The sequence below is a fragment of the Nerophis lumbriciformis genome, linkage group LG06 (genome assembly GCF_033978685.3).
Source record: "Nerophis lumbriciformis linkage group LG06, RoL_Nlum_v2.1, whole genome shotgun sequence".
Lineage (NCBI taxonomy): Eukaryota > Metazoa > Chordata > Actinopteri > Syngnathiformes > Syngnathidae > Nerophis > Nerophis lumbriciformis.
This window is the reverse complement of record NC_084553.2, coordinates 10,521,038-10,544,950: the sequence shown is the minus strand read 5'-3', so window position 1 is coordinate 10,544,950 and position 23,913 is coordinate 10,521,038. Positions and strand designations below refer to the sequence as shown.

General features: G+C 36.9%; 1 protein-coding gene across 2 annotated transcripts in view; it reads right to left on the bottom strand.

Moving 5' to 3' along the window:
- Window positions 1-23,913, bottom strand: part of sv2ba (synaptic vesicle glycoprotein 2Ba) — a 70,791-nt gene that overhangs the window by 40,897 nt on the left and 5,981 nt on the right. For both annotated transcript variants that reach the window (XM_061963700.1, XM_061963699.1), the window contains exon 2: window positions 18,181-18,821. In XM_061963700.1, the coding sequence (XP_061819684.1) occupies window positions 18,181-18,658 (478 nt within the window). In that variant the 5' untranslated portion in view covers window positions 18,659-18,821. The remainder of the gene's footprint in view (window positions 1-18,180; window positions 18,822-23,913) is intronic.

Sequence of the window (23,913 nt, the reverse complement as noted above, 5' to 3'; positions counted from 1 at the left end):
ACAACATTGCTGTTTACGGCAGACGAACTGCTTTATGGTAGACGAAAACGTGACTGCTGTTGTTGTGTGTTGTTGCCGCGCTGGGAGGACGTTAATGAAACTGCCTAACAATAAACCCACATAAGAAACCAAGAACTCGCCCTCCATCATTCTACAGTTATAACGTCATTGGGCAGGCACGCTGTTTATATTGTGGGAAAGCGAACGTGAAAATAGGCTGTCGACACGTCACTCAGGTCCGCCTTAATTTCGGGAGATTTTCTGGAGAAAATTTGTCCCGGGAGGTTTTCGGGAGAAGCGCTGAATTTCGGGAGTCTCCCGGAAAATCCGGGAGGGTTGGCAAGTATGAGCCTAGCACCAGACTAGCACATTTTGGTCGTATTTTCTTGTGAAAAGTAGACTTTAACAACGGCAGTACTGGATAAATCCTGCCATGCTTGGCGATGTGACCTCCTGTGACGTACTTTCAGCAGATGGTCGCAGGCTCACACCTTGTCGAGTCTAACTTGCGTCACTTGCAAAGTGAGCTAAATGTGCAGCTCCACTGTTTTTTTGCAAGGTAAACTGTAAACGATATGTTAGCACAGAAAACACCATCCAACTTCAGCTCAGTGAGCATCCAAAGGTGTTAAGTTGTTTCTCATTGATGTTAACTACTGTTCATCAGTGTAAAATATATATTATTTCTTGTTGTTTTTTGTCATAGAAGGTCTTTGTGGAGGGGGGGCGTGGCCTGCGGGCCTGCCGCGGAACGAGGTGTGCAAGGACCGGCCTCGAAGACAGCGACAGGTGAGTGGATGGCCCAGGTGGGGCCTAGTTCCTTTGCTCAAACCCTCCTTTGCACATTTAGTTTTTTCTCGTTCTTTCCTACGCTTGTTAGTTCATTTGTTGGTTTCTTCTTTCGCATTTTTACTCTTTCCTTCGTTTCTTCACTTGTTTAGTCTGTTCCTTAATTAATTTGTTCGTTCCGTCCTTTGCTTGTTCCTTTTTTGGTCTTTCCTTCCCTTGTTTGTTAATTTGTTCGTTTGTTTGGTCCTTCGTCCACTCATTTGTTCGTTCTTTGTTCAAGCTACCTAAGCAGTTTCCACGAACATTTCTAGAACCATTGAATCATTTTTATTTTCCCTTCTTGCCGTTACAGTCTGCTTCAATGTAAGACATTTTTAATTCATTAGACCTCGGTGGAAGTCTGCGCTCAACTTATAAAATATTATTTCTATGCTTGTATGCATCTCAGACCACTCAATAAGACTGTGGAGGGGGGCGTGGCCTGCGAGCCTGCCGCGGAACGAGGTGTGCAAGGACCAGCCTCGAAGACAGCGACAGGTGAGTGGATGGCCCAGGTGGGCCATGTTATCTAATCACTTGTCGCCTGTATTAGCAGCAGCCGGCACGAGACACATTGTTGGAGCTGGAATGGGAGCCAGAGTGAGAGAGAGCGAGACACAGACGCAGAAAAAAACATTTGCTGGAAAGCAAAACACGTTCACGACTTTATGGAAATAAAACAGTGTTGTAACCCTGATCCGGGCTCTCCTGGCAGTGTTTGGCGGTCCGAGGAACCCACTGGAGGGCAACCTCCACAATTCGGCACCCAATGTGGGGCACTGTTAGCTCAGTCGGTAGAGCATGAGACTCTTAATCTCAGGGTCGTGGGTTCGGGCCCCACATTGAGCGCCAAATTGTAGAGGTTGCCCTCCAGTGGGTTCCTCGGACCACCAAACACTGCCAGGAGAGCCCGGATCAGGGATACAACACTGTTTTATTTCCATAAAGTCGTGAACGTGTTTTGCTTTCCAGCAAATGTTTTCTCTGCGTCTGTGTCTCGCTCTCTCTCACTCTGGCTCCCACTCCAGCTCCAACAATGTGTCTCGTTCCGGCTGTTGCTATTACAGGCGACAGGTGATTAGATAACAAGGCCCACCTGGGCCATCCACTCACCTGTCGCTGTCTTCGAGGCCGGTCCTTGCATACCACGTTCCGCGGCAGGCCCGCAGGCCACGACCCCCCTCCACAGTCTTATTGAGTGGTCTGAGATGCATATAAGCATAGAAATCAAATTTTATAAGTTGAGCGCAGACTTCCACCGAGGTCTAATGAATTAAAAATGTCTTACATTGAAGCAGACTGTGACGGCAAGAAGGGAAAATAAAAATGATTCAATGGTTCTAGAAATGTTCGTGGAAATTGCTTTCGTGGAAATTGCTTAGGTAGCTTGAACAAAGAACGAACAAATGAGTGGACGAAGGACCAAACAAACGAACAAATTAACAAACAAGGGAAGGAAAGACCAAAAAAAGGAACAAGCAAAGGACGGAACGAACAAATGAATTAAGGAACAGACTAAACAAGTGAAGAAACGAAGGAAAGAGTAAAAATGCGAAAGAAGAAACCAACAAAGGAACTAACAAGCGTAGGAAAGAACGAGAAAAAACTAAATGGGCAAAGGAGGGTTTGAGCAAAGGAACTGGGGACCAAGGAGAGTTTGAGCAAAGGAACTAGGGACCAAGGAGGGTTTGAGCAAAGGAACTAGGGACCAAGGAGGGTTTGAGCAAAGGAACTAGGGACCAAGGAGGGTTTGAGCAAAGGAACTAGGGACCAAGCGAATGGAAGAACAATCAAATGAATGAGCTAACAAATGAACGGACAAAATGAAGAACAAGTAAATGAATTAACAAGCAAATGAATGAACTAAGTACCAAGGGAATGAGCGAGCAAACAAATGGAAGAAGAAGAAACTAACAATCCAACGGACAAAGTGATGAACAAACGAGCAATTGAACAAGCCAGCAAATAAACAAAGAAACAAACCACAGGAACAAATGGAGGAGCCAAGGAACGAGCCAGCAAACAAATGGAAAAAAACAAACAAATACGCTAACAGAAAAACGGACAAAATGACAAACAAGCGAATAAATGAACAGGCTAATGAACTAACAAACTAACAAAGGAACGAGCGAACAGATAAATGAAGATGGAACAAATGAATGAGCTCACAAAACGACTAAGAAGTAAATGAAGGAACAACGAAATGAACAAGCAAACAAACTAACAACCAGAGGGACGAGTGTAAAACCAAAGGAATGAGCGAGCAAACAATTAGACGAATGAGCAAAGAAACTAACAAATGAACAGACAACCAGAGGAACAGGTGCAGGAGTGAAGGAACGAGCAAGCAAACTAATGGAAGAATGAACAAGTGATTGAGCCAACAAACCAACGGACATGATGACAATCAAATGAATGAATGAACTAACTAGCAAACAAACAAACAACTGAAGGAACAAGTGTAGGACTTAAACAAATGGAATCATGGATATATAAAACAAACGGACACAATGATGAACGAATTAACTAGCAACGGACCGACCAACCAAAGGAAGGAGTCAAGAAGCGGAAAAACAAGCTATCAAAAAAATGAAAGAACGAACAAATGAATTAGCAAACTAACAAAGGAACAAACAAAGTGATGAATGAAATTGGCAAATAAACAAACGAGCGAATGAACGAACTAGGAGGAACGAGACAAACGAATGAGCAAACGAACAGACAAAATGACGAACAAGTAAGTGAACAAACAAGCGAAATAAGGAACGAACCAGCGAATAAATGAACAAACTAGCTAACAGACCAAAAACCAAAGTAACGAGTGTTGGAGTGAAGAAACCAGCAAACAAACAAAAAGAAGAACGAACAAATTAATGACCTCACAAACGAACAGACAATATGATGAACAAGCAAATGAACAAACAAGACAATGAATGAACAAACAAGCAGATGAAAGAATGAACCAGCGAATAAACATACGAACTCGCAAACGGACTAACACCCAAAGGAATGATTGTTGGAGCGCAGGAACGAGCAAGCAAACAAATGGAATGTCTAACAAATGAATGAGCTAACAAACTAATGGACAAAAGGATGAACAAGTAAATGAACGCACGAGTAAACAAACAAGAGAGAACAAACAATCGAACTCAGAGACAAAAGGGCAACAGACAAAATTTTAATTTTTTTATTTTCAACATGTTCGAAAAGATAGTGAACAATTGAGCAAAGGAATGAAGAAACGAAGAGGCAAATAAACTAACAAACGAAGGACAAATTGACAAGTGAATGAAAGGAAATGCGAAGGAATGAACAAACGAACAAGCGAACAAACGAATAAACAAACAAACCAGAAAACTGACTAAACACAAAAAGAACGAATGTCGAAGCGAACGAGATAGCTAAAAAATGGAAAAACAAGCAAATGAACTAACAGACAAATGAGCAAAGGAACGAAGAAGCAAATAAACTAACAAACGAAGGACAAAGTGACTGGTGAATGAAAGAAAATGCGAATGAACAAACAAACAAGCAAAGGATGGAAACCAGTGAATAAACAAACAAACAAGCAAACCGACTAACAACTAAAAGAACGAGTGTTGAAGCGAAAGAATGAGCTAGCTAACAAATGGAGAAACTAATACATGAATTGACAAACTAGCGAACAAATGAGCAAAAGAACGAAGAAGCAAATAAACTACCAAACGAAGAACAAAGTGACAAGTGAATGAAAGAAAATGTGAATGAACGAACGAACCAGCAAACTGACTAACAACTAAAAGAATGAGTGTTTAAGCGAAAGAACAAGCTAGCTAACAAATGGAAAAACAAACAAATGAATTGACAAACTAGCGAACAAATGAGCAAAGGAACGAAGAAGCAAATAAACTAACAAATGAAGGACAAAGTGACAAGTGAATGAAAGAAAATGTGAATGAACGAACAAGCAAAGGAATGAACCAGCGAATAAACAAACGAACCAGCAAACTGACTAACAACTAAAAGAACAAGTGTTCAAGCGAAAGAACGAGCTAGCTAACAAATGGAAAAACAAACACATGAATTGACAAACTAGCGAACAAATGAGCAAAGGAACGAAGGAGCAAATAAACTAACAAACGACAAAGTGACAAGTTAATGAAAGAAAATGTGAATGAATGAACGAACAAACAAGCAAAGGAATGAACCAGCGAATAAACAAACAAACCAGCAAACTAACTAACAACTAAAAGAACGAGTGTTTAAGGGAAAGAACGAGCTAGCTAACAAATGGAAAAACTAACAAATGAATTGACAAACTAGCGAACAAATGAGCAAAGGAACGAAGAAGCAAATAAACTAACAAACGAAGGACAAAGTGACAAGTGAATGAAAGAAAATGCGAATGAACGAACGAGCAAAGGAATGAACCAGCGAATAAACAAATGGACCAGCAAACTGACTAACAACTAAAAGAACGAGTGTTGAAGTGAAGGAACGAGCTAGCTAACAAATGGAAAAACGAACAAATGAATTGACAAACTAGCAAACAAATGAGCAAAGGAACGAAGAAACGAAGAAATAAAAATACTAACAAACAAAGGACAAATTGACAAGTGAATGAAAGAAAATGTGAATGAACAAACGAACAAGCAAAGGAATGAACCAGCGAATAAACAAACAAACCAGCAAACTAACAAACAACTAAAAGAACGAGTGTTTAAGCGAAAGAACGAGCTAGCTAGCAAATGGAAAACCGAACAAATGAATTGACAAACCAGCAAACAAATGAGCAAAGGAACGAAGAAGCAAATGAACAAACAAACGAAGGACAAAGTAACTGGTGAATGAAAGAAAAGGAATGAACCAGCGAATAAACAAATGAACCAGCAACTAACAACTAAAAGAACGAGTGTTGAAGCAAAATAACGAGCTAGCTAACAAATGGAAAAACGAACAAATGAACTAACAGACAAACTAGCGAACAAATGAGCAAAGGAACGAAGAAACGAATAAGTAAAAATACTAACAAACAAAGGACAAATTTACAAGTGAATGAAAGAAAATGTGAATAAACAAACAAACAAGCAAAGAAATGAACCTGCGAATAAACAAATGGACCAGCAAACTGACTAACAACTAAAAGAACGAGTGTTGAAGCGAAGGAACGAGCTAGCTAACAAATGGAAAAACGAACAAATGAATTGACAAACTAGCGAACAAATGAGCAAAGGAACGAAGAAACGAAGAAGTAAAAATACTAACAAACAAAGGACAAATTGACAAGTGAATGAAAGAAAATGTGAATGAACAAACGAACAAGCAAAAGAATGAACCAGCGAATAAACAAACGAACCAGCAAACTAACTAACAACTAAAAGAACGAGTGTTTAAGCGAAAGAACGAGCTAGCTAGCAAATGGAAAACCAAACAAATGAATTGACAAACTAGCAAACAAATGAGCAAAGGAACGAAGAAGCAAATGAACAAACAAACGAAGGACAAAGTGACTGGTGAATGAAAGAAAAGGAATGAACCAGCGAATAAACAAATGAACCAGCAACTAATCACTAAAAGAACGAGTGTTGAAGCAAAAGAACGAGCTAGCTAACAAATGGAAAAACGAACAAATGAACTAACAGACAAACTAGCGAACAAATGAGCAAAGGAACGAAGAAACAAAGAAGTAAAAATACTAACAAACAAAGGACAAATTTACAAGTGAATGAAAGAGAATGTGAATAAACAAACAAACAAGCAAAGAAATGAACCAGCAAATAAACAAACGAACCAGCAAACTGACTAACAACTCAAAGAACGAGTGTTTAAGCGAAAGAACAAGCTAGCTAACAAATGGAAAAACGAACAAATGAATTGACAAATTAGCGAACAAATGAGCAAAGGAATGAAGAAACGAAGAAGTAAATGTATTAACAAACTAAGGACAAATCGACAAGTGAATGAAAAAAAATGTGAATGAACAAACAAACAAGCAAAGGAATGAACCAGCGAATAAACAAACGAACGAGCAAACTGACTAACAACTAAAAGAACGAGTGTTGAAGCGAAGGAATGAATGAGCTAACAAATGGAAAAATGAACTAACAAACTAGTGAACAAATGAGCAAAGGGACGAAAAAGCAAATAAAGTACCAAATGACGGACAAAGTGACAAGTGAATGTACGTAGAAAAGAACAAACTGACATGACAAACATCACATTGATAGTAAGAATTGAGCAATAAAACAATAAATCAACTAACTTCACTTTTCTGTACAGTAGCAGTGACAAATATTTCTAGTGTTTTCCTGGAATGTTCTTAAACGCTTCCTGGTCACAACCCAAGAAGAAGTCTCCATCTTGGCATACTGAGCTAAATATAGAGACAAGGAATAGAGACCATGATACAAGGGTGTCTTTGCAAAGAATAGAGACCATGATCCAAGGGTGTCTTTGCAAAGAATAGAGACCATGATCCAAGGGTGTCTTTGCAAAGAATAGAGACCATGATCCAAGGGTGTCTTTGCAAAGAATAGAGACCATGATCCAAGGGTGTCTTTGCAAAGAATAGAGACCATGATCCAAGGGTGTCTTTGCAAAGAATAGAGACCATGATCTAAGGGTGTCTTTGCAAAGAATAGAGACCATGATCCAAGGGTGTCTTTGCAAAGAATAGAGACCATGATCTAAGGGTGTCTTTGCAAAGAATAAAGACCATGATCTAAGGGTGTCTTTGCAAAGAATAGAGACCATGATCTAAGGGTGTCTTTGCAAAGAATAGAGACCATGATCTAAGGGTGTCTTTGCAAAGAATAGAGACCATGATCTAAGGGTGTATTTGCAAAGAATAGAGACCATGATCTAAGGGTGTCTTTGCAAAGAATAGAGACCATGATCTAAGGGTGTCTTTGCAAAGAATAGAGACCATGATCCAAGGGTGTCTTTGCAAAGAATAGAGACCATGATCCAAGGGTGTCTTTGCAAAGAATAGAGACCATGATCTAAGGGTGTCTTTGCAAAGAATAGAGACCATGATCTAAGGGTGTCTTTGCAAAGAATAGAGACCATGATCCAAGGGTGTCTTTGCAAAGAATAGAGACCATGATCTAAGGGTGTCTTTGCAAAGAATAGAGACCATGATCCAAGGGTGTCTTTGCAAAGAATAGAGACCATGATCCAAGGGTGTCTTTGCAAAGAATAGAGTCAATGATCTAAGGGTGTCTTTGCAAAGAATAGAGACCATGATCCAAGAGTGTCTTTGCAAAGAATAGAGACCGTGATCAAAGGGTGTCTTTGCAAAGATTTTAGTATTCCAGAGTCCACCCGTGCCCCCGTGTGAGGATCATGAGTGTGAATCAAAGCCGATCATTCTGCAGATCTGCTTCATGTACTCAGCCGACCCCCTCCTGCTTTGTGCAAACAGACGCTGCCATCTCATTTTCACCAGGCCTTCTTCCCGCTGCCTGTCAGAGGCCTGAAGCGTCTCTGACAGCACGGCTCCGGCCGCCAGGCTCCTGTCACTGCTGGAACACGCTTCGTATTTGCCCCCAGAACTCACACACCAACGCAATCACCCCTCTCTTACAATCGCGCATCCCTGGAGCCTGTTGTTAAGATGAAATAGCGTACGGGCTGGGCATCGGGCCGGAGGAACGAGGTGAGACTCTTTTCATTCCGTGTTGCAAAGACCAGGAACAGACGTTATTTCCCCGGGACTTGGAGCCGAGCTGCATACTGATTCTGGATCTCTGAACAACCCTGTACACTTCACATTATCAGACTGGGCATTAGAAACAACACTTCTAAACTCTAATCCGCTCACTGACGGTGTAGTGGTTCACTCAGAGACCCAGGAAGGGTGGAGTTGTAGCTGGGGTAGGCTCCACAAGAACAAGATAAGCTCAGCAGAAAATGGACAAATACAACGAATGAACAAACAAAGAAATAAACACATTTCCAACAAACCAAGAAATGAACAATTTGCGAACAAACTAAGAAATGAACAATTTGCAAACACAAAGAAAATAACAATTTGCTAACAGACTAAGAAATGCATAATTTGCGGACAAACCAAGAAATGAACAATTTGCGAACAAACTTAGAAATGAACAATTTGCAAACAAACTACGAAATGAACAATTTGCAAACAATCCAAGAAATGACCAATTTGCAAACAAACCAAGAAATGAACAATTTACAAACAAACCGAGAAATGAACAATTTGCGAACAAACTAAGAAATAAACAATTTGCAAACAAACTCAGAAATGAACAATTTGCGACAAACCAAGAAATGGACAATTTGAGAAGAAACTAAGAAATTAACCATTTGCTAACAAACCAAGAAATGAACAATTTGCGAACAAACTAAAAAAATGAACAAATTGCAAACAAACTACGAAATGAACAATTTGCAAACAAACTAAGAAATAAACAATTTGAAAACAATCTAAGAAATGAACAATTTGCAAACTATCCAAGAAATTAACAATTTGCCAACAAACTGAGAAATTAACCATTTGCAAACAAACTAAGAACTGAACAATTTGAGAACAAACTAAAAAATTTACAATTTGCAAACAAACCAAGAAATTAACAATTTGCAAACAAACCAAGAAATTAACAATTTGCGAACAAACCAAGAAATGAACAATTTGCAAACAAACCGAGAAATGAACAATTTGCGAACAAACTAAGAAATAAACAATTTGCAAACAAACTCAGAAATGAACAATTTGCGACAAACCAAGAAATGGACAATTTGAGAAGAAACTAAGAAATTAACCATTTGCGAACAAACCAAGAAATGAACAATTTGCGAACAAACTAAAAAAATGAACAAATTGCAAACAAACTACGAAATGAACAATTTGCAAACAAACTAAGAAATAAACAATTTGAAAACAATCTAAGAAATGAACAATTTGCAAACTATCCAAGAAATTAACAATTTGCCAACAAACTGAGAAATTAACCATTTGCAAACAAACTAAGAACTGAACAATTTGAGAACAAACTAAAAAATTTACAATTTGCAAACAAACCAAGAAATTAACAATTTGCAAACAAACCAAGAAATTAACAATTTGCGAACAAACCAAGAAATTAACAATTTGCGAACAAACTAAGAAATTAACAATTTGTGAACAAACTAAGAAATTAACAATTTGCGAACAAACTAAGAAATTAACAATTTGCGAGCAAACTAAGAAATTAACAATTTGCGAACAAACTAAGAAACAAACAAATTTCAAACAAACCAAGAAACGAACAATTTGCGAACAAACCAAAAAATTAACAATTTTAGAACAAACTAAGAAATTAATAATTTGCAAACAAACTAAGAAACTAACAATTTGCAAACAAACCAAGAAATTAGCAATTTGCGAACAAACTAAGAAACGAACAATTTGAGAACAAACTGAGAAATGAACAATTTTCAAACAAACTAAAAAAAGAACAATTTAAGAAAAAACTAGAAAATGAACAATTTGCAAACAAATCAAGAAATTAGCAATTTGCAGACAAACCAAGAAATTAACAATTTGCAAAAAAAACAAGAAACAAACAAGTTGCGAACAAACCAAGAAACGAACAATTTGCGAATAAACCAAGAAATGAACAATTTGAGAACAAACTGAGAAATGAACAATTTGCAAACAAACTAAGAAACTAACAATTTGAGAACAAATTAAAAAAATAACAATTTGCCAACAAACCAAGAAATTAACAATTTCCAAACATACATAGAAATTAACAATTTGCAAACAAACCAAGAAACCAACAATTTGCGAACAAACTAAGACATGAACAATTTGCGAACAAACCAAGAAATGAACAATTTGAGAACAAACCGAGAAATGAACAATTTGCAAACAAACCAAGAAACAAACAATTTGCAAACAAACCAAGAAATTAGCAATTTGCGAACAAACTAAGACATGAACAATTTGCGAACAAACCAAGAAATGAACAATTTGAGAACAAACCGAGAAATGAACAATTTGCAAACAAACCAAGAAACGAACAATTTGCAAACAAACCAAGAAATTAGCAATTTGCGAACAAACTAAGAAACGAACAATTTGAGAACAAACTGAGAAATGAACAATTTGCAAACAAACTAAAAAAAAGAACAATTTAAGAAAAAACTAGAAAATGAACAATTTGCAAACAAATCAAGAAATTAGCAATTTGCAGACAAACCAAGAAATTAACAATTTGCAAAAAAAACAAGAAACAAACAAGTTGCGAACAAACCAAGAAACGAACAATTTGCGAATAAACCAAGAAATGAACAATTTGAGAACAAACTGAGAAATGAACAATTTGCAAACAAACTAAGAAACTAACAATTTGAGAACAAATTAAAAAAATAACAATTTGCCAACAAACCAAGAAATTAACAATTTCCAAACATACATAGAAATTAACAATTTGCAAACAAACCAAGAAACCAACAATTTGCGAACAAACTAAGACATGAACAATTTGCGAACAAACCAAGAAATGAACAATTTGAGAACAAACCGAGAAATGAACAATTTGCAAACAAACCAAGAAACAAACAATTTGCAAACAAACCAAGAAATTAGCAATTTGCGAACAAACTAAGACATGAACAATTTGCGAACAAACCAAGAAATGAACAATTTGAGAACAAACCGAGAAATGAACAATTTGCAAACAAACCAAGAAACGAACAATTTGCAAACAAACCAAGAAATTAGCAATTTGCGAACAAACTAAGAAACGAACAATTTGAGAACAAACTGAGAAATGAACAATTTGCAAACAAACTAAAAAAAAGAACAATTTAAGAAAAAACTAGAAAATGAACAATTTGCAAACAAATCAAGAAATTAACAATTTGCAAACAAACCAAGAAATTAACAATTTGCAAATAAACCAAGAAACAAACAAGTTGCGAACAAACTAAGACATGAACAATTTGCAAACAAACCAAGAAATTAGCAATTTGCGAACAAACCAATAAATGAACAATTTGAGAACAAACCGAGAAATGAACAATTTGCAAACAAACCAAGAAACGAACAATTTGCAAACAAACCAAGAAATTAACAATTTCCAAACATACATAGAAATTAACAATTTGCAAACAAACCAAGAAACAAACAAGTTGCGAACAAACTAAGACATGAACAATTTGCGAACAAACCAAGAAATGAACAATTTGAGAACAAACTGAGAAATGAACAATTTGCAAACAAACCAAGAAACGAACAATTTGCAAACAAACCAAGAAATTAGCAATTTGCGAACAAACTAAGACATGAACAATTTGCGAACAAACCAATAAATGAACAATTTGAGAACAAACCGAGAAATTAACAATTTGCAAACAAACCAAGAACTGAACAAGTTGCAAACAAACCAAGAAATTAGCAATTTGCGAACAAACTAAGAAACGAACAATTTGAGAACAAACTGAGAAATGAACAATTTGCAAACAAACTAAAAAAAAGAACAATTTAAGAAAAAACTAGGAAATGAACAATTTGCAAACAAATCAAGAAATTAACAATTTGCAGACAAACCAAGAAATTAACAATTTGCAAATAAACCAAGAAACAAACAAGTTGCAAACAAACCAAGAAACGAACAATTTGCGAATAAACCAAGAAATGAACAATTTGAGAACAAACTAAAAAAATAACAATTTGCAAACAAACCAAGAAATGAACAATTTGCAAACAAACCAAGAAATGAACAATTTGCAAACAAACCAAGAAATTAATAATTTGCAAACAAACCAAGAAATGAACAATTTGCGAACAAACCAAGAAATTAACAATTTGCAAACAAACCAATAAATTAACAATTTGCGAACAAACCAAGAAATGAACAATTTGCGAACAAACTAAGAAATTAACAATTTGTGAACAAACTAAGAAATGAACAATTTGCGAACAAACTAAGAAATGAACAATTTGCGAGTAAACCAAGAAATTAACAATATGTGAACTATGTAAGAAACAAACAAATTGCAAACAAACCAATAAACTAACAATTTGTGAACAAACCAAGAAATGAACAATTTGCGAACAAACTAAGAAATGAACAATTTGCGAACAAACTAAGAAATGAACAATTTGCGAGCAAACCAAGAAATTAACAATTTGCCAACAAAGTAAGAAACAAACAAATTGCAAACAAACCAATAAACTAACAATTTGTGAACAAACCAAGAAATGAACAATTTGCAAACAAACCAAGAAATGAACAATTTGCAAACAAACCAAGAAACCAACAAATGGCAAACAAACCAAGAAACCAACAATTTGCGGACAAACTAAGACATGAACAATTTGCGAACAAACCAAGAAATGAACAATTTGAGAACAAACCGAGAAATGAACAATTTGCAAACAAACCAAGAAATTAACAATTTGCAAACAAACTAAGAAACGAACAATTTGAGAACAAACTACAAAATGAACAATTTGCGAACTTCAATAACACACATCACATTTATGTTGGTATTGCGATGTCACTCTATACATCTACATACATCTATATATAACAATCATATTTAGGCGGTCATACACAGACTTTTATGCTCAAAGTATGAAAATTTTCCATTTCTGAGTAATAGTTCCTACTTTACGGATATTCGTTGACCACAGTCAAGCCAAAAAAACGATTGACCGCAACACACTAGAGTTTACTTTAATACCACATATAACATTTCTTGGTGGTATTGCGATGTCACTCTATACATCTACATACATCTATACATAAAAATCATATTTAGGCGGTCATACACAGACTTTTATGCTCTTACTATAAAAATATTCAAATTCTGAGTAATAATTCCTACTTTACGGATATTCGTTGACCACAGTCAAGCCAAAAACGATTGACCGGATTTAGGCGGTCATACACAGACGTTTATGCTCTTACTATGAAAATATTCAAATTCTGAGTAATAATTCCTACTTTACGGATATTCGTTGACCACAGTCAAGCCAAAAACGATTGACCGCAACACACTAGGGTTTACTTTAATACCACACATCACATTTCTTGGTGGTATTGCGATGTCACTCTATACATCTACATACATCTATACATAAAAATCGTATTTAGGTGGCCATACACAGACTTTTATGCTCTCACTATAAAAATATTCAAATTCTGAGTAATAATTCCTACTTTACGGATATTCGTTGACCACAGTCAAGCCTAAAAACGATTGACCGGATTTAGGCGGTCATACACACGTTTATGCTGTAACTAGGAAAATATTCAAATTCTACTTTACGGATATTCGTTGACCACAGTCAAGCCAAAAAACGATTGACCGCAACACACTAGGGTTTACTTTAATACCACACATCACATTTCTTGGTGGTATTGCGATGTCACTCTATACATCTACATACATCTATACATAAAAATCGTATTTCGGTGGTCATACACAGACTTTTATGCTCTTACTATAAAAATATTCAAATTCTGAGTAATAATTCCTAATTCACGGATATTTGTTGACCACAGTCAAGCCTAAAAACGATTGACCGGATTTAGGCGGTCATACACAGACGTTTATGCTGTCACTAGGAAAATATTCAAATTCTGAGTAATAATTCCTACTTTACGGATATTCGTTGACCACAGTCAAGCCAAAAACGATTGACCGCAACACACTAGGGTTTACTTTAATACCACACATCACATTTCTTGGTGGTATTGCGATGTCACTCTATACATCTACATACATCTATACATAAAAATCGTATTTAGGTGGTCATACACAGAATTTTATGTTCTTACTATAAAAATATTCAAATTCTGAGTTACGGATATTCGTTGACCACAGTCAAGCCTAAAAACGATTGACCGGATTTAGGCGGTCATACACAGACGTTTATGCTGTCACTAGGAAAATATTCAAATTCTGAGTAATAATTCCTACTTTACGGATATTCGTTGACCACAGTCAAGCCAAAAAACGATTGACCGCAACACACTAGGGTTTACTTTAATACCACACATCACATTTCTTGGTGGTATTGCGATGTCACTCTATACATCTACATACATCTACCGGTATACATAAAAATCGTATTTAGGTGGTCATACACAGACTTTTATGTTCTTACTATAAAAATATTCAAATTCTGAGTTACGGATATTCGTTGACCACAGTCAAGCCTAAAAACGATTGACCGGATTTAGGCGGTCATACACAGACGTTTATGCTGTCACTATGAAAATATTCAAATTCTGAGTAATAATTCCTACTTTACGGATATTCGTTGACCACAGTCAAGCCAAAAAAACGATTGACCCGCAACACACTAGGGTTTACTCTAATAACACACATCACATTTCTTGGTGGTATTGCGATGTCACTCTATACATTTACATACATCTATACATAAAAATCGTATTTAGGTGGTCATACACAGACGTTTATGCTGTAACTAGGAAAATATTCAAATTCTGAGTAATAATTCCTACTTTACGGATATTCGTTGACCACAGTCAAGCCAAAAAACGATTGACCGCAACACTCTAGGGATTACTCTAATAACACACATCACATTTCTTGGTGGAATTCCGATGTCACTCTATGCATCCACATACATCTATACATACAAATTGTATTTAGGCGGTCGTACACAGACTTTTATGCTCTTACTATGAAAATATTCAAATTCTGAGTAATAATTCCTACTTTACGGATATTCGTTGACCACAGTCAAGCCTAAAAACGATTGACCAGATGTAGGCGGTCATACACAGACGTTTATGCTGTAACTAGGAAAATATTCAAATTCTGAGTAATAATTCCTACTTTACGGATATTCGTTGACCACAGTCAAGCCAAAAAACGATTGACCCGCAACACACTAGGGTTTACTTTATTACCACACATCACATTTCTTGGTGGCATTGCGATGTCACTCTATACATCTACATACATCTATACATAACAATCGTATTTAGGCGGTCATACACAGACTTTTATGCTCTAACTATGAAAATATTCAATTTCTGAGTAATAGTTCCTACTATGCGGATGTTCGTTGACCACAGTCCAGCCAAAAAAACGATTGACCGCAACACACTAGGGTTTACTTTAATACCACATATAACATTTCTTGGTGGTATTGCGATGTCACTCTATACATCTACATACATCTATACATAACAATCGTATTTAGGCGGTCATACACAGACGTTTATGTTGTAACTATGAAAATATTCCATTTCTGAGTAATAGTTCCTACTTTGCTGGTATTCATTGACCACAGTCGGGATATTCGCTCTTTGTGTGTATTTTAAATGTTTTTTTTCCCAGCATTTAACAACATTTCCCCAGTTTTGCTGGCTCAATATTAATCCAAAGAAAGCAATGTGTAGTTTGAAACATCCAGGATTTTTTTTTTTCTTATGCACTGTAGCAACCTGGCTGATAAAGTTAAGGAGTTTTGTCATTTCAAACTGTGAGTGCACTACAGCGCTAGTGACTGCGTGTGTGTGTGTGTGTACGTGTTGGCACGGTGGATGAAAAGAGGACATTTCAGCTAATTGTTTTAGTTTTGGCGTTGTTACTAAACAAAAAAGTCGATTCATCACCTCCTTGTTATGATTGTTTGATGTACAGTACTGTATAGCGCTTTATATTGTGTTCAAAGTGTGCAAAACTTCACTAAAATATAGACTTTTGTCCAGCTGGAACCCATTATTCATATTTACATTGTTCTTTATGGAGACATTTGCTTCACGATACAAACAAATGCTGCGTTGAAATGATTTGTTTCTACTAGTTTCCACAAAAGAGGTGTCTTGGGGGCCATTTGCTGCCCATAGCTATGTTTTTAATGGCCCAGTGCACATTCTAAAAATACTATTAAAACAACATTAAAAAGTGGAAAACATTAAACAGCTGAAATGTATCTGGAAAAAGTTGCAATGTTGACTCTTATAACAAAAAGTTGCCATGCAGGCTGTTTTTTCTTTAAAGCTGGCATTGCTGGAAAAAATAATAATGAATCAAAGTCAATGTTGTTATGAATTATTGACATATTCACATTAAATATTCCACTTTTTTTTTTTATTGCATATTTTGTGTGTTTGCCATATAAAAAACAAAATGTTCTTTGATAACGAACGAACAAAAAATAACATCCATCCGTCCATTTTCGACCGCTTGTCCCTTTATACTATGAAATAAAAAAGTGAAAGTTAAAAAAAAATGTATAACTTATTTTTAACACTTTTTTAAGTGGGACTCTTTTGGATGCCCTTTTTTTTTTTTTGTGGGATTTATTTTTTTAAACTGTCATTGTTCAAAAAATAATATTAAATCAAAATCCATTTTGTTATGAATTATTTACCTATTTAAGGCCACATCAAATACTCCACTTTGAACATGTTTTTGGAGGGGGAAATATTGTGAATCGTGTTTTGATAGAAATAGCATAAAACATAAAAAACAATTAAATACATTTTTTTTTTACATGTACAGATAGATCTTAATTTGAAAAATAAATAAATACATAAATAAATAAAAAAATATATAATGTCCTCTTTTCAGCCACCCTGCCAACACGTACACTCACACACTGTCATATATATATATATATATATATATATATATATATATATATATATATATATATATATATATATATATTGTATTGTATGCTTTCATTTGTCAGTGTGCGGCCCTCGGAAAAACTTTGATGTGAGTGCAACAGCTTAAGAAAAGAAAGAAAAAACACTTTTGAATCTGCTAAATCAGCTACATGCTACAAACTAAAGGCATCAATGTGGAGAACGTAATCTGTTTCATGTTCTCTGAAGGAGATCTTCCCTTGACTTCAAACTATTTTCACACCACTTGGAAAATCACAACATTTTTCCATGTTTTCCCCTTGTGGTTGTTCCATATAAACGGCACAGATCTAGCTCCCTCTTGTGGTTGTTCTGTATAAACGGTGCAGATCTAGCTCCCTCTTGTGGTTGTTCTGTATAAACGGCACAGATCTAGCTCCCCCTTGTGGTTGTTCTGTATAAAAGGTACAGATCCAGCTCCCCCTTGTGGTTGTTCCTTATAAACGGTACAGATCTAGCTCCCCCTTGTGGTTGTTCTGTATAAACGGCACAGATCTAGCTCCCCCTTGTGGTTGTTCCTTATAAACGGTACAGATATAGCTCCCCCTTGTGGTTGTTCTGTATAAACGGCACAGATCTAGCTCCCCCTTGTGGTTGTACCGTATAAACTGTACAGTTATAGCTCCCCCTTGTGGTTGTTGTGTATAAACAGCACAGACTAGTTGTGTGTGAAAGGCACAAATGTCGGGTGGTCATGTGAGTTTATGTGAGTGGCTCGTCTTACCCAGCATGCCCTTGTCAGCGTTGGATATGCACATGTCCTTCTCGGCGCTGGGCATGACGAAGCCCACCACGAAACCGTCCACGCCGTCGGCCATCAGCGCCAGGCCCAGCACGAAGAAGAGCATCCACTGGAAGCGTCCGTGGCCGCAGTCCTCCATGATGCTCTCGTACTGCTCGGGCAGGTTGTCCTCCTCTTCCTCCTGTTGTGCCGCCTGCTTGGCCTTCCTCTTGGCCTCCAGCCGCGCCGCCCGCCGGGCCTCCTTGATCTCGTCCGGGTGCGGGATGCCCTGGTACTCGCCCTCGTACATGTGCTCGTCGTCATCCGCGCCCTCTGTGTCGTCGCTGGCGGCGTCCTCGTCCTGAGGGGGGTAGTCCGTCTGGTAGGGGTATCCGTCCTGCCCGCCGCCATCTTGGGTGTATGCGTACTCGCCTCCTTCGCTCACCTGCTGGTTCACGTTGTTCTGATAAGGGTCGTTCATGATGCCCTCTGACAGAACACTTCCTGGTCCTTCTTTGGAACTTGTCAGGTGGCAGGTGCAGGTTTCTGGTGCGCCGAGGCGTTCGGGTCTCGGGTTGAAGGTCTCAGCAGCTGAGACGACACTTTATGATCGCCCTTGACCGCCAAAGAGTCTCATGATGAACCTAGAACCAGCAAATCATCAGAAGTCAGAAACAAGTTTCATCTTTATGGAATTTAACTATAAGTGCTTTTAAGGCAACCAAAATGATATTTTTATTGGTGCGCCTCTGATCAAATGATTTGTAATAATATATATATATATATATGTATATATATGTATATGTACTGTATATTTGTATATGTGTATATGTATATGTATATGTATATGTATATGTATATATGTATACATATATATATATATATATATATATATATATATATATATATATATATATATATATATATATATATATATATATGTATGTATACCTTAGGTCAGGAAAAAACACAGAGGCTATTTCATCCCTACAAGCCTGTTTCGCAGGTTTCCCTGCCCTTCAACCCCTGAAGAGCAGGGAAACCTGCGAAACCGGCTACCCCAGTATTGAGGACTGTATAACGGATAATTTATATATATATATATATATATATATATATATATATATATATATATATATGTATGTGTGGGGGAAAAAATCACAAGACTATTTCATCTCTACAGGCCTGTTTCATGAGGGGGGTACCCTCAATCGTCAGGAGATTTTAATGGGAGCATTCGCATACCATGGTTTATATAGGGCACAGAGTGGGTGGGTACAGGCTGGCCTAGGGGCGTGGTGATTGGTTCATGTGTTACCTAGGAGGTGTTTCCGTCTATGGCGGCATGTTGTTACAATTTCGCTGCGCTTGTTGAGGGATGACAGGTCTGGACGGTAGATAATAAACAGTTTCTCTTTCAAGCATAGGTTGCATCTTTTATTACCACTATTGTAAGGTGTGCTGGATGCAAGAATTTGCCATGTTATTGAATATTCAACATTATTGTCTTTGAGGTCCCAAATGTGTTTGCTGAGTTCTGTGGTATTTCGCAGGTTTTTGTTCCTGAAAGAAGCCTTGTGGTTGTTCCATCTGGTTTTGAATTCACCCTCGGTTAATCCTACATATGTGTCGGATGTGTTAATGTCCTTGCGTATTACCTTAGATTGGTAGACAACTGATGTTTGTAAGCATCCCCCGTTGAGGGGGCAATCAGGTTTCTTTCGACAGTTACATGCTTTGTTGGTTTTGGAGTCGTTCTGACTGGGGGTCGACGGCTCATTTGCAATTGTTTTGTTGTGGTTTGAGATGATTTGTCGTATATTGTTCATGCAGCTGTAGCTCAATTTGATGTTGTTCTTGTTGAATACTTTTCTTAGGTTGTTGTCTTTGGGAAAGTGTTTGTCAAACAGGTTGAGGAATTTGTGTCCAATGTTCGTTGAGACGTTTTTGCTGTATGGGGGGTTGTACCAGATGATGTCGTTCCGTTTTCTGTTCTTTTTTGGCTGGTTTCCTGGCGTGGGTTCATAGGTACATAGATACCTAGAAATTGTATCCGCTTTCATCAAGGGCTTTTTGGTACGGGGGGGTTGCTTGGTCAAATTCAGCTTTGCTAGATGACAGCATCGATAGCCTTTTATTGATTCCGGTAGGTATTCTTTTCGTGGTGGCGGGTGGGTGGTTGCTGTCATGGTGCACGTATTGGAGTGTTGTGTTGGGTTTCGTGAATGGTTGGTAGCTGTTATTTCTCAGGTTGAAAGTGACGTCAAGGAAGTTGACGGTTTGCTTGTTGGCTTCAATCGTGATCCGTAGGCCGTTCTCTTTGAAAATTTGGCATATGCGCTTCTTGGTATTCTCGCTGCTCCTTGGTGAGGCGCGACACACTGCCAGTCCGTCATCACGGTAAATACCAAGGTTCAGATTGAGGCTAGCGAGCTGGGAGAGGAGGAAACTCCCAACGAGTTCACACGTTTCTGCTCCGTCAAAACTTCCCATAGTGACGTCAAATGTTGCACTGTATATATATATATATATATATATATATATATATATATATATATATATATATATATATATATATATATATATATATCCATCCATCCATCCATCCATCCATTTTCTACCGCTTGTCCCTTTTGGGGTCGCGGGGGGTGCTGGAGCCTATCTCAGCTGTATATATATATATATATATATATATATATATATATATATATATTTGGTATTTATTTGTTAGAATTTACTTTATTTGTAGACATTTAGGTGGAATATCCTACCCATTATGTGTCTTTTAATTATTTTAGCTTGAATTGTGTTTTATTTTTAAATAGTATTATTATTTATTATATAATTATTTTTTTTAAATATCGTTTTTTTTAATCTGCATATTTTGAATGATAATCTAATCTCATGTGTCAAGTGGGAACATTTAATTATTTATTTTTTTCATCCCGTGTATTTTGTCATGTCAAAAGTATTATACAATAGTATAATCTCATAAGTGATTTTTTTTTGTGTTTAATTAATTAATTTATTTATTTATTTGTATTATTTATTTTTGGGGGGATCCTTTTTTTTTAGGTCTCTGTTCGGATTTAAAAACCCAGACTGCAAACACCACATTTTAATCCAGATTAAGACAGATGATCTTTTTTCCCCAGTTTATTTTCCATTATACCGCACAAAATCATCATCATTAAACATCACCATCACCCATTACCATTACCATCACCATCAACCATTACCAGAGGTGGGTAGAGTAGCCAGAAATTGTACTCAAGTAAGACTACTGTTACTTTAGAGATTTATTACTCAAGTAAAAGTAAGGAGTAGTCACCCAAATATTTACTTGAGTAAAAGTAAAAAGTATGTTGTGAAAAAACTACTCAAGTACTGAGTAACTGATGAGTAACATACACACACATATCATATATATATATATATATATATATATATATATATATATATATATATATATATATATATATATATATATATATATATATACACATTTATATATATATATATATATATATATATATATATATACAGTATATAATTTATATTTATTTATTTTGCCGTTTTTGTTTACATGTTAAAGGTGTTTTAATGAATATACATGCATGTTTAACACATATAGATTCCTTTCTTTCATGAAGACAAGAATATAAGTTGGTGTATTACGTGATTCTGATGACTTGCATTGATTGTAATCAAACAGTAGTGATGATAACGTCCACGTTTTCAAATGGAGGAGCAAAAAAGTTCCTCCTTTCTGTCTAATACCACATGAAAGTGGTTGGTTTTTGGCATTTTATTTGTCCAGCTTCCATATTCGTTTTTATACACTTTACAAGAAATACATTGGCGGCAAACTCCGTAGCTTGCTAGCTTGTTTGCGCTGGCTTTCGGAGACTCTTGTTTTGAAAGCGCAGGCACGATGGAGCGGCACTTTTATTGTGAAGACAGGAACTGTGCAGTCAGTCTTTAGGCTTTTGACGGGAAATAAAAAAGGGTCTTTTTTCCTTCACACTTTTGATTGATTGATTGAAACTTTTATCAGTAGATTGCACAGTACAGTACATATTCCGTAGAATTGACCACTAAATGGTAACACCCCAATAAGTTTTTCAACTTGTTTAAGTCAGGTCATGTGACCGCCTGGCTCTGTTTGATTGGTCCAACGTCACCAGTGACTGCATCTGATTGGTGGAACGGAGTGAACGTCACCAGTGACTGTATTTGTTGAAACGCAGGCACTATGAAGGTCTGTCTGACAGACCAAAACAAACAAAGCGTGCATTAACAGATCGATAAAAATTAGTAGCGAGTAGCGAGCTGAATGTAGATAAAAGTAGCGGAGTAAAAGTAGCGTTTCTTCTCTATAAATATACTCAAGTAAAAGTAAAAGTATGTTGCATTAAAACTACTCTTAGAAGTACAATTTATCCCAAAAGTTACTCAAGTAGATGTAACGGAGTAAATGTAGCGCGTTACTACCCACCTCTGACCATTACATCACCATCAACCATTACAATTAACCATCACCATCAACCATGACCATCAACCATCAACCTTTACCATTAACCATCACCATCAACCATTACAATCAACCATTACCATCACCCACTATCATCAACGATTACAATCAACCATCACCATCAACCGTTACCATCAACCTTTACCATCACCCATCACCATCAACCATTACAATCAACCATTACCATCACCCCTTACAATCAAACATCACCATCAACCGCTAGCATCAACCTTTACCATTACCCATCACCATCAACCATTACAATTAACCATTACATCACCCCTCACCATCAACCATTCCCATCACCCATCACCATCAACCATTACCATCATCATCAACCATTACCATCAACATCACAATCAACCATTACTGTCAACTACCACCATCAAACATTACCATCAACTACCATCATCAAACATTACCATCAACCATCACCATAAACCATTTCCATCAAACATATGACCGTCAGTTATCATCAACAATCACCCTCAAACATCACCATCATCAACTATCCCCATCAAACATTACCTTCTAAATTACCATCACCCATCACCATCAACCGTTACCATCAACCATTTCTATCACATAAACCGTTACCATGACCATTACCATCACGATCAACTGTTACCATTTAAATTTCCATCAACAATTACCATCACCATCAAACGTTACCATCAACTATCACATCAAACATTACCATCAACCATTACCATCACCTGTTACCATGACCATTATCATCACCATCAACCATTACCATCAACTATCACATCAAACATTACCATTTAAATTACCATCAACCATTATCATCACCATCAACCCGTTACCATTTAAATTACCATCAGCCATCACCATCACCCATTATTATGACCATCACCATCACCGTCAGGTATCGTCAACAATCACCATCACCATCATCATGATGGAGAGATATGGTGAAGACCATAGTTGGATTATAGCGTGTGGATCAAAGTCCAGTGGTGTTAAAAGGTTTGAGTCTTGATGCTCTCGTATGAAGTCACACCACAACCATGGTGACATCATCCACCGCGTTAAAGGTCAGAGGTCACACGCTTTAGGGGGTGTTCACAGCTGCTTCTTGCGTAACAGCAGCTGGTGACCTCAAGTCAACCACGCATCTTCTGCTTCACTTCTTTTTACACCTGCGTGACCACTAAGAAGACAGTTAGACGTGTACGCCAAAC